The sequence below is a fragment of the Lissotriton vulgaris genome, chromosome 7, assembly GCF_964263255.1.
Source record: "Lissotriton vulgaris chromosome 7, aLisVul1.2, whole genome shotgun sequence".
In the NCBI taxonomy this organism is placed as follows: domain Eukaryota; kingdom Metazoa; phylum Chordata; class Amphibia; order Caudata; family Salamandridae; genus Lissotriton; species Lissotriton vulgaris.
In genome coordinates, this window is record NC_141695.1 from 1,689,408,457 (window position 1) to 1,689,420,628 (window position 12,172).

General features: G+C 46.4%; 1 protein-coding gene across 1 annotated transcript in view; it reads left to right on the forward strand.

Moving 5' to 3' along the window:
• LOC147706323 (peroxidasin homolog) overlaps positions 1-12,172 on the forward strand; it is a 191,176-nt gene that overhangs the window by 127,434 nt on the left and 51,570 nt on the right. Inside the window, exons 13-14 of the mRNA XM_086932802.1 lie at positions 1,534-1,636; positions 3,454-3,611. Coding sequence (XP_086788928.1) covers positions 1,534-1,636; positions 3,454-3,611 — 261 coding nt within the window. The remainder of the gene's footprint in view (positions 1-1,533; positions 1,637-3,453; positions 3,612-12,172) is intronic.

The following is a 12,172-nucleotide window of genomic DNA, read 5'->3' on the forward strand; positions in this document are numbered from 1 at the left end:
TATAACCGAAGAAGGGGTGTGGAAAGAAAATAACTTCTACATTTTTGACATAAGCAGTGGAGAATTACTGCCGCCACCCACAATGATCATGACAGATTCACACGCATGGATAATTTCTTTTAACTGACATGAATTAGCTCAGCATTTATTAACTTTTTATTCTCTGTCCCAGGACCAGACATCAGAAACCTGCAGAGTTTCTGAGAAGAGCATCTTTGTCCTCTTGCTGAGTGGGTTGGATTCAAAGGTGATCTTTGTGCCTTCTGTGTAGACAGCCCTGCCTTACAAGCTGGGAGAAGTTGATATCAGCTAGGCATGTGATAACCTATTTATTAATCTATACACCATTTCTGCTGTGTCTTTCAATTCCATTATCAAAGGCCTACAATCAAACTCACTGTGTTTGTCACATCAGGTAATTACAAAAACAACAGTTGATGGACAGAATGCAGAACAATGTCCTACATTCACCCCAGTACAGAGATCTGGGCCTAAATCCATCGTTATTTTGCTCACCATGCCATTCCAGGGTCAACCCAGCCGTATGCAAATCAGTCTTGACCCTGTGCCCCATGGGAACAGTCCAGCCCAAACTGCCAAGCCAGGTTCTCCCTGGACTGGAAACAAGCATCCTAGAACCGGTTTCGGGCTTTCAGCCCTCATCGGCTAGGATAGCTTGATTCCAGTGGCATGGAGAGCAAGGGACTCACTTCTGAGCATACCTGTCCCACTCGGGGTGACAAATGCAAAAACAACAGTTGATGGACACAAGGCAGAACAATGTCATACATTCACCCCAGTACAGAGATCTGGGCCTAAATCCATCGTTTTTTTGCTCACCATGTCATTCCAGTTTGAACTCAGCCATATGCAAATCAGTCTAGACCCATTTATTTTGCATTCCGTCCATCAATTGGGTGTCTTTTGCTTTCTCGCCCTAAGTGCGCCAGGTATGACCAGACCTGGGCCCTGGGCTCACTGTGCCACTGGAAGCACGCTATCCTGGCTGAACTGGGGTGAAACCCCGAAACCGGCCCTAGGATGCTTGTTTCCGGTCCAGGGAGGACCTGGCTTGGTAGTTCGGGCTGGACTGTTCCCATGAGGCCCAGGGTCAAGACTGTTTTGCAGGTCTAAACTGGGGTGGCATGGTGAGCAAAATAATGATGGATTTACCCCAGATCTCTTGACTGGGGGTGAATGTTTTGATTTATTCTGCATTCAATTGTGTGTCTTTTACAACAGGTATTAGTCATTTGTTGAAATCCGAATCAATCCCCACTGTATATGTGTGAGCGGGTTATCCTGTCACTGGGTACATCTAGAATTCCAGCTATCGCCATTTTAAAAGCTAGCAAAGTCTTCCTGTGTTACATCAATCTTTTAGTCAGTGCACACCCTATTGGCTAGAGTTACTCTGTTTCAACCTCTGATGTGCCTATTATAGCTATCTGAGAAGAATATTAGGGCCTTGTTTAAGCACAATACCAACTGAGCCATAACACCATTTTCTGTCTGGTTCCTGTACTTCTTCAGACATCAGCCGAGAAGGGGATTCATTTGTGGCAACATCAATTCAGGAAGCCATCAGCAGTGTAGACAGCGCTATCAATTCAACACGAACAGAACTGTTCAGCAGGTAAGATTTCTCCTGCGTTCTGTCCTCTGTCAAATGTACCCACAATCATGCAATGGCCAGGATTTAGGTGGTGTTTACCTCCATGGCAGTGGTGGCCATGCCAAACGTCATATGCAGAGGCTAACAATTAATGGTTATTAACACATATGCCACCCCAGTTCATCACCATGACGCACTTCCTGCACCTCTCCTTTCAGTGATGGCAATCGGTCTTGAACAATAAATACTCACACACCTGACATTGCAGTATGTACTACAAACACTAGTTTCTCATTAGAGAAACACGTCTTGTAGTGTATTAACCTCCTATTTTGAGGCTCTAGGACTTACTGTCCATATAGTCACCTGCCAGCGGTCTCCACATGAGCTGGTTGCGGCATTGTCTTCATCTATTAAACCTCTAAGCATGCTACAGCTGTGCTTAGATGAACCGACCAATCTACCAGGTTACACCTGTTCTTGTTCCTTCTCGTCCACTAGGCAAATCCTAAATCATCTATATTACACATGATTTAAACAATCACTTGATCTATAGATCCTCCAATTTTGTGTGTATAACCACTGTTTCATGCCTATTTTCTTGACTTCAATCCCCCTCTCAACTCTACCATCAAAGGTTTGTGAGACTCATTTATCACATACCTCCACTTCATTCCCCTAATTATTGCCCTCAACTCTCCTCTCTCCTGTCCCACTACTGTGACAATCCAACATTCCTTAGATTGTTGATCCCACCAAGGAATGGCAATATTCCTCAACACCCTCAAGCTCAGCACAAGGGTCCAAAGTCTGGACCCGCTCGTTCAAAAATATCCTTATTCAGTCTATCTGTGATACAATCCTCTCCGGATCTCATATGGCTTCCTCGGATCCGGATTCATTGTTTTCTACTTTGAATACTCCAATAAAAGAAAGCTTAACCAAAGAGGTGCACACAGATGCCACACAATATTGTAAGGTTAAATTTCTACTTTTTATCCTAAGCCAAGCATGGAAGATCTATCACCCACCTATCAGTGTTCATCTCAGGGATGGATTCCATACAGGACAATAAGAATCCAAATAGTAGTAAATCCAGAAAAGGGAGTGTTGGTAAAATGGGAATTAGCTAATGTGAATGATAGCTCAGGATACAAAAGTGGTTGCACGTTCGATCACTTGTTCACAATTATTTTGGTGGTCATTAAACACACATGCTGACCGTCTGATAAAAAGCTCTCCTCAACTGGCTGTTAGTCCTGAAATACTTTTGAGGTAGTGGCATACTGTGATTATGGAATAATGCACTTAAAACCTTTGCAGAAATTGAATTGAATTACTTAACAAGCAGCAGAGGCTGTGAAAAGATGCATAGATCTTTAGATGAGGGCATTCAAGGACCTTCTGCTGTAACACAGTAAAACCTACTGAGTCTCTATCTCCCACATAATCATTGCTTATCTTTGACTGTCCAAGGTCTTGATGAGTTCTTCTAATAATAGTGTTCCAACCTCAGCCACGTGAATGCTTTTCCATCCATTTCTGTAAAGATGAAACCCATGTGTTACTCCTCAACTTTACACAACTAGCCTTCAAATGATTCTCTCAAATAAACCGTCTTGTGCAGACTGCAAAGTTAATTCCTTTCATCGTTCCTCGTATCAGAGCTTGTACCATCTCGATATGTTTATATATCTTGCTTTCACCAGAGAATTAAATTACAGGATACTAAACCGTTATCGATGGAATATTGGATGCTCTTCGAAGGTGCACTGATTGTGGTTTTGTTCACAGTCCCATCGCCTCTTTGTAAGAATTCCTGTTCTTCATTTCAACAGGCGACCAAAGACCCCCACTGAGCTGCTGGCCCTTTTCCGCTACCCCAGAGACCCCTACACCATAGAGACTGCACGGGCCGGGGAGATCTTTGAGCGGACCCTGCAACTGATCCAGGAGCATGTGCAACAGGGCCTGACTGTGGAGCTGAACAGCACAGGTATGAGGCAGATAGACATCCGAGAACAAAGGTTCGGACACAGTCAGTCTTATACCTGGTGACAGACAATGAGCATTGGCAAAGCCAATGGATTTCACCAATGCAAAATCAATTGGCTTTGTCAATGTTGCACAGCATTTGAGCTCCTGTGCAACATGGATTAAAGTAACGACAAGAGTGAGATGGTGGGAGGAATGTGCAAGCAATGAACAGGAAAGGGGCATGCAGCGATGCAGCGACGGGAGGGAAATCAAGTTCAGAACTCTGAAGTAACCACAAAGTACGGTACTAAAACATATGGAACGCGTTTTGATGTCATATTATATTTTTGCCTTGATCTTCATTTTGCTCTGAAGTAGTGGAGCCAGCAGTTCATGAAACACATGTTGGAAACTACAGAGCTTTGGCAATTACAGTGTTTAGATTTACGTTAATCCATGTTATCCAATATATATATCCATGGCAACTACAGACCTTTGGCAATTACCGCACTTTGATTTGTGTTAGTTACCAAATGTATAAACTTATGTAACTAAGGCACTGTTCTGTCTTTGGATTGATTGTATCTTAACAATACCTCTTAAAAAAAGAGCATATAAATATAAATGTAATACCTAGTCATGATGTGTAAAGTACTTATATTACTCCCCCCTACCCGCACTGTATCTGATTTAACTTTTTACCGTAGGATAAAACTGACACAAGTAGGTGAGCAGGCAGGGCTTTGGCTCAGTTTATCCAGTCTGCTATTAGGTCTGATGTAAAGTGCTCCAAAGTCCTTGTGGTCAAAACAAGCTATGATGGAGGTAGGAGGGAGGCAGCTAGCGACAGGGTGGGGAAGGAGCATGCAGTGACAGGAGTGAGGTGGTGGGAGGGACGGGCAAGCAACGAACGGGGAAAGGGCGTGCAGCAACAGCAGTAAGGTGGTGGAAGGGGCTGGGAAGCAGTGAACGGACTGTGAATGCTGGAAAGTAAAAAAAACACAAAGTACCTCTATAAGTGCTCGGTCAGTGTAAGAACACAGGCGGCCGGAAGCAGTACTTGGTTTAAGCTCCACAGCAAGGTTAAAGTTGTGAAGATGAGCAGGAAGCTGTAGGTAGGAGGAGGCACTGACCAACAGGGAGAAACAAAACGAGAGAGATGTGGGAGCCAACCAATGGTAAGTAACGGTAAGCATGGGTGGGCTCTAAACCCCTTTTCAGATGTTTTTTCTTGTAAGAACAGCATAAATGCTGTGCAGCCAAAACCTAACAAAAGGGGTTTACTGAACAAAACATGTGAGTCTGAAATCAGGTGAGACTGGAAAATCATCTCCGATACTGTATACATACATATATGGGCAATTTCAGTTTGACCTTAAGTGAAAAAGCTAAATCCATAGTAAGGTGGAGATCAAGGTACAGACATTAGGGTAGGGTATGCGCTTGTAGTGTGAACCATGTGGTAAGTGTTTTGGTGTCAGGCAAATACCCAAATTCATACTTTTATTGTGTGACATTGTATCTGTGCATCAACTTGAAGTATGGCAAAGAGTTAGAGATAGACATATGCTTGTGTAGCATTGTCGTGCAAGCTTGGAAGAATATGGGGAGTGTGTGGTAGCTCAAAATAATTGGCTCAATTAAACTGTTATAAGGATCATAGGGGCCTGATGCAGATGAGGAACACCCTAATACTGGGGAGAAGGTACCAGCTACATCAGATAGTCCAACTGGAATCTTGGCCTCGTAACTTTGCAAGGTGTGACCACTGCATTGTTGCAACTCCCTCGACAAAGGTCCAAGGTGCAGGCTGACGCAAAGGAACACAAATAACATTGCTACGAAAAGAGTAGGAGAAACCAAGCAAACAGCAACCTCTGCACAACCACAGAGACCAAGCAAACATCAACCTCTACATAACCACAGAGACCATGCAAACATCAACCTCTGTACAATCAGAGAGACCAAGACCAAGCAAACATCAACCTCTGCACAACCATAAAGGCCAACCAAAAATCAACCTCTGCACAAGCATAAAGACTTAGCAAACATTAACCTCTGTACAAAAATTCACCGATGATATCACCATAAACTTGAGCCTGCTAACCATGCATTGGGCGATATCCAGTGGCAGTGTAAGATGCAGATCAGTTTTAATTTGTCCACCTCACCTTCTGTTGTTGAAAATGGCCCTCTCTGAAGGGTCACTCTAAACTTTTTGCCTCTCTCTCCTCCTACTTTTCTTGCCTCATTTTTGTTGGCTGGAGGACTCTGGGCACTTAACCACTGCTCAACAGTGCTAAAGTGCATGTGCTCTCATCCTCTAAACATGGTGTCATTGGTTTACACCTGTTTGGCATATATGATTGTGAGGAGGAGGACCCGGTCCTTACGAGTAATACACGGGACACTCCCTCCATGTGGACACCTTACCAGTATGAGGACGAAAACCATCTGGAAACCGTTTCACTAACTCGCCATTCTGCCCTCCTCCCACAGCCTTCCCGGGATGACCCGGAAGAACAACAAACTTGGACGGGAGGAGTTCCCGTCCCGATGAACCAATCAGGTTCCTCCAACCTTCCGTCCGTCCCACTAGAAATACAGGACGGAAACCCCTTGGCCCTGTCGACGACGAAGAAACCGGAAGAAGACGCCGACCAGACCTGGAAGGAGTGTGCCGAGAACGCCGCCATCGAAGAAGACGCCGATCCCGGTATCGAGGACGAAACCTGGACAGACGAGTGGTGGATCCCGGAGGACGTACGAGCCGCCACGACTCAGGAGAGTTGTGGCTCCTAGTGGTACGTGACGGGACATGGGCTTAGGGAAGGGGTGGGGGCTGTAAGCAACGGGAGGCGGGTACGGGGTAGAGCGAAACTCCCTTGCGTTCTTCCTTGCACTTCCCAACCTGACTTCCCTGATAACGCCTGTAAAGCACCATCGTAGCAGGATTGCAAACTCACCGGAAACCCCCCCCTAGTCTTAAACCCCTTTGTTTAAGCATTTGGTAAACTCTCACAACCCCGTTCCTTCTTCACTACCTTGGTTATGGTGACGGACATTTCATAGGAAGTACAGCATCTCTAAAGCCACTCTCCTTTTTTTTTGAGGTAACTCCGGAACCGGGTGACGCCCTGAAACCCGTAATAGGTTTCCGACGAAAGACCCTCCGGAACCGGGTGATGCCCTGAAACCCGTAATAGGTTTCCGACGAAAGACCCTCCGGGTGATGCCCTGAAACCCGTAATAGGTTTCCGACAAAAACCAAGCCTCCACAAACTTAGGAAGGAATCCTGACGTTTCGATTTCTGGATGCTCAAAGGACTTTGTTGTTTTGACCACAATTCCACTCCTTGTTTTGCCTTATTTAATTTCAAATAAATCCTCAATATTAACCCTATCCGGCCTCCCCGCTTCTGCTTCCGACCATCCCTCCGACATTTGGTGTCAGAAGTGGGATCGGAAGCCATGGAGGCCGTCATTAAGAAGATGTCGGAAGGACAAGAACGTTTGGAAAAAGTTATGACCCAATTCCTGGAATCTGCAGAAACAGATAGAGAGGCAATGCGCAAAGCTCTTACGGGACAACAACAGTCCCAAGAAAATGCGATAGGGAAGTTGGCAGAAACTTTGAGTCAGCCCAGAGGATTCACCGCTCCCCCTTCAGTCGTCGTACAAAAGTATGTATCTGGGGAGGACCCTGACTTTTTTCTTTCCAACTTCGAAAGAATGGCCCGTGCTGCACAATGGCCCGAGGATCGGTGGGGCCAGTACCTCGGTCCCCTCCTGAGTGGGGATCTCCAGGCAGCCTATCAAGCGGCCAACCCTTTAGGCACCACAGCATACGCTGACATTAAACGCTGTGTCCTAGAAAGAATGGGTATAGACGAGGAGACCTATAGAATCCGGCTGAGACAGATGAAGGAGGGTCCTCAAGAGAACCCTAGGGCCCTTTGTTACCGAATAAAGGACGCTGCAGACCGATGGTTAAAACCATTAGTAAGTACAAAAGAAGCTATCGTAGAAAAGATCTATTTGAAACAGTTTCTTTCTTCCTTGCATGCTCCTATCCAAAAGTGGGTCAGGCAACACACCGACTTAACTCTTGACAGAGCTGTAGAGATTGCCTCGGCCTATTTTAGGGCCCAAGAACTTCAAAAAGGTAAAGATGAGCCATCCTGGAAGCCCTCTACCCACCCCCCAGTCAGACCAACCCGTCCGTATTCCGCTCCTAAAAAGCCAGAGACCGTAACTTTGATACCCCAACATCTTCCGGTCTTTCCCAAACCTGCAGCCCCTTCAGGACCCCAGTGTTTCCATTGTGGGGGTTTCGGACATATTGCCAGAGTGTGTCCGCAGAAAGAAGAGCCCATGGAGGTTGGTTTCACCAAGGTATTATACAACGGACCCCAAGGTGGGTCCTTCCACCGTACAGTCGCTGTCAATGGAGCACCCCGAGAGGCTTTAGTTGATACAGGAAGCAAACAGACTTTGATACGACCTCATTTAGTTCCTGGTCCACCTGCCGTCCCTACAGGAGTAGTGAATATTCAGTGTATCCATGGCGATAACAAGTTGTATCCTTTAACGGATCTTGATATCCAACATCATCCTCACCAAACTCCTGTTAAAATGAGAGTCGGACTCCTTCCACAGTTACCTGAACCCATGATCCTTGGTACGGACTATCCCAGGTTCAACCAACTGTTAAGTGGGGAGGGTGAGAACCATGTCGATTGGAGGGAAGAAGCCCCGTTTTTTTCGGAGCCCGAAATTGAGGGGGATCATGGTAAAAACCGGAAGAGTAGACGACAGCGAAGAGAGGAGAAACGAAAAGGGAAACCAGCTCTCCTATCCAATCCAGAGTCTTCCCTGTGGGATCACGATCAAAACTTTTGAGCCGCACAACGAGAAGATATTACTCTGCAAGAGGCCTGGAGACAAGCAAACGAGCAAATCGATCCACTTCACGTAGGTCCACAATTCTTCTTGAACAAAGGACTCTTGTATCGAAAGGCTAGTCCCACACAACCTTCCCAGCTCTTAGTACCAGTACCTTTCCGAGAGAAGGTTTTATATTTGGCTCACAGTCACCTGCTGGGAGGACATTTTGGAGGAGAGAAAACGGAGAAAGCTATATTAAATAGATTCTATTGGCCAGGGATATATCACCAAGTGAGGAAATACTGCAAAGAATGCGCAGTGTGTCAGAAAACCAGTCAGAGTCTCCCATTGAAGGTTCCCTTGAAACCACTTCCAGTGATAGACGTACCGTTCTCACGGGTTGGGATGGATATTATAGGGCCCCTTCTTCCTTCCCGCACTGGGTGTAGATATGTCTTAGTCCTAGTCGACTATGCAACGAGATTCCCTGAGGCAGTAGCGTTGAGACAACCAAACACCACACAGATAGCTAAAGCCATGATCAACATCTTCACTCGGGTGGGATTTCCAAAAGAAATCCTGACCGACCAGGGTACACCATTTACGTCCCGTTTGATGAAAGAGGTATGCCAGCAGTTGCATATTAAGCAAATCCGCACTGCTGCATACCACCCCCAGACTGATGGATTAGTGGAACGCTACAACTCCACCCTAAAGACCACCTTAAAAAAACTACTTAATTTGGAGGCTAGGAAATGGGAAGATATGCTGCCCTTAGCGCTTTTTGCTATCAGGTGTCATGAACAGAAAAGTTTGGGCTATTCCCCTTTTGAACTCCTTTATGGTAGAAGACCCCGTACTCTTATGGATATGGCTAGAGAGGAGTGGGAAGAAGAAACTGACACCAGCAAACCCTTGTTAGAGTACGTGGCTGGTCTTAAATCACAATTAAATCAGGTCCGAGAAATTGTGCGGACGAATCTAGAACAGGCCCAAGCAGAGCAGAAAAAACAGTACGACAAGTCCACTAAAGACCGAAGTTTGGAAGTTGGGGATCAGGTTCTCTTACTGCGACCCTCTTCTGAGCATAAATTGTTGAGCCAATGGCAAGGTCCCTTTGTAGTCGTAGAGAAAGTCACACCCGTTACCTATAAATTGGAAATGGATTCACGGACACAGACCACCCAAATTTTCCATATAAATCTGTTAAAGAAATGGGAAGGACCTACTCCAGCACTAATGGCACAGCAGTCTACCTCCCCCATAGAACAAAGCATAAGTTCAGACCTTGCCGAGAATTTACAAAAAGACTTAAGGGAGACCTTGGCTCCCTTACAGGATGCTTTTTCCTCGTCCCCGGGTAGAACCACCTTGATAGAACATGAAATTCACACCCCACCTATACAAACGGTTCGGTTAAAACCATACCGTATACCCGAAGCTCGGAGGGCAGCCATCGAAGAGGAAATACAGCAAATGTTGCGTATGGACATCATAGAACCCTCGACCAGCGAGTGGTGTTCCCCGGTAGTATTAGTCCCTAAACCAGATGGGTCCATCCGTTTTTGTATCGACTTTAGGGAGGTGAACAAAATATCGCAATTTGATGCCTATCCCCTCCCTAGAGTTGATGAGATGGTGGAAAAACTTGGGAAAGCCAAATACGTCAGTACACTAGATCTTTGTAAGGGATACTGGCAGGTGCCTTTAAGATCTCAGGACAGAGAGAAAACCGCTTTTTGCACCCCTACAGGATTGTATCATTTCAAGGTCCTTCCATTTGGCCTTCATGGCGCCCCAGCGACCTTTCAGAGGTTAATGAATATAATCCTACAACCTCATCGCCAATATGCTGCCGCATACTTAGACGATATCATTATTTTTAGTAACTCCTGGAAGGAACACCTGTATCATCTGTCCCAAGTTGTTCAAGCCTTAAAAAAAGCTGGTCTTACCATTAACCCTGCTAAAAGTCATCTGGCGTCAGAAAATGTAAAGTATCTAGGGTTCCTCCTGGGAGGAGGTACCATAAGGCCCCAAGTGGAGAAGGTAGCCACTATAGAACAGTTCCCTTTCCCGAGCAATAAAAAAGATTTACGAGCCTTCCTGGGCCTGTTAGGATATTATAGGAGATTCATCCCTCATTTCTCCGAATTAGCGAGTCCCTTAACAGACCTATTACGAAAGACAGGACAGGCAGAGAAAACATTAAAGAATCCTACCACTGTCGAGTTAACAGCTTTTCGACAACTAAAAAGTGCTATTACGTCACAACCAGTCCTCACTAATCCTGATTACAACAGACCCTTCATACTACAGACAGACGCCTCAGACCGTGGCATTGGCGCTGTCTTATCACAGGAGGGGGAGGACGGGACTGAACACCCTGTCCTCTTCATTAGTAGGAAATTATTTCCTAGGGAAACCAAATATGCTGTCATTGAGAAAGAGGCTCTAGCCATTAAGTGGGCTGTAGAAGCCCTCAAATATTACCTGGATGGACGAACCTTCCTCCTGTATACAGATCATGCTCCCCTGGAGTGGTTGTCCAGGAATAAAGGGCACAACCAAAGGATCCTCCGATGGTTCCTCGCTTTACAACCTTTTCGGTATACTGTCCACCATAGAAAAGGGCGAGACCATACAAATGCAGACTTTATGTCCCGATATCCCTGTGACCCTCTTTTTTCTGACAAAAGTCCTAGGGAAGGGGGATGTGAGGAGGAGGACCCGGTCCTTACGAGTAATACACGGGACACTCCCTCCATGTGGACACCTTACCAGTATGAGGACGAAAACCATCTGGAAACCGTTTCACTAACTTGCCATTCTGCCCTCCTCCCACAGCCTTCCCGGGATGACCCGGAAGAACAACAAACTTGGACGGGAGGAGTTCCCGTCCCGATGAACCAATCAGGTTCCTCCAACCTTCCGTCCGTCCCACTAGAAATACAGGACGGAAACCCCTTGGCCCTGTCAACGACGAAGAAACCGGAAGAAGACGCCGACCAGACCTGGAAGGAGTGTGCCGAGAACGCCGCCATCGAAGAAGACGCCGATCCCGGTACCGAGGACGAAACCTGGACAGACGAGTGGTGGATCCCGGAGGACGTACGAGCCGCCACGACTCAGGAGAGTTGTGGCTCCTAGTGGTACGTGACGGGACATGGGCTTAGGGAAGGGGTGGGGGCTGTAAGCAACGGGAGGCGGGTACGGGGTAGAGCGAAACTCCCTTGCGTTCTTCCTTGCACTTCCCAACCTGACTTCCCTGATAACGCCTGTAAAGCACCATCGTAGCAGGATTGCAAACTCACCGGAAACCCCCCCCCTAGTCTTAAACCCCTTTGTTTAAGCATTTGGTAAACTCTCACAACCCCGTTCCTTCTTCACTACCTTGGTTATGGTGACGGACATTTCATAGGAAGTACAGCATCTCTAAAGCCACTCTCCTTTTTTTTTGAGGTAACTCCGGAACCGGGTGACGCCCTGAAACCCATAATAGGTTTCCGACGAAAGACCCTCCGGAACCGGGTGATGCCCTGAAACCCGTAATAGGTTTCCGACGAAAGACCCTCCGGGTGATGCCCTGAAACCCGTAATAGGTTTCCGACAAAAACCAAGCCTCCACAAACTTAGGAAGGAATCCTGACGTTTCGATTTCTGGATGCTCAAAGGACTTTGTTGTTTTGACCA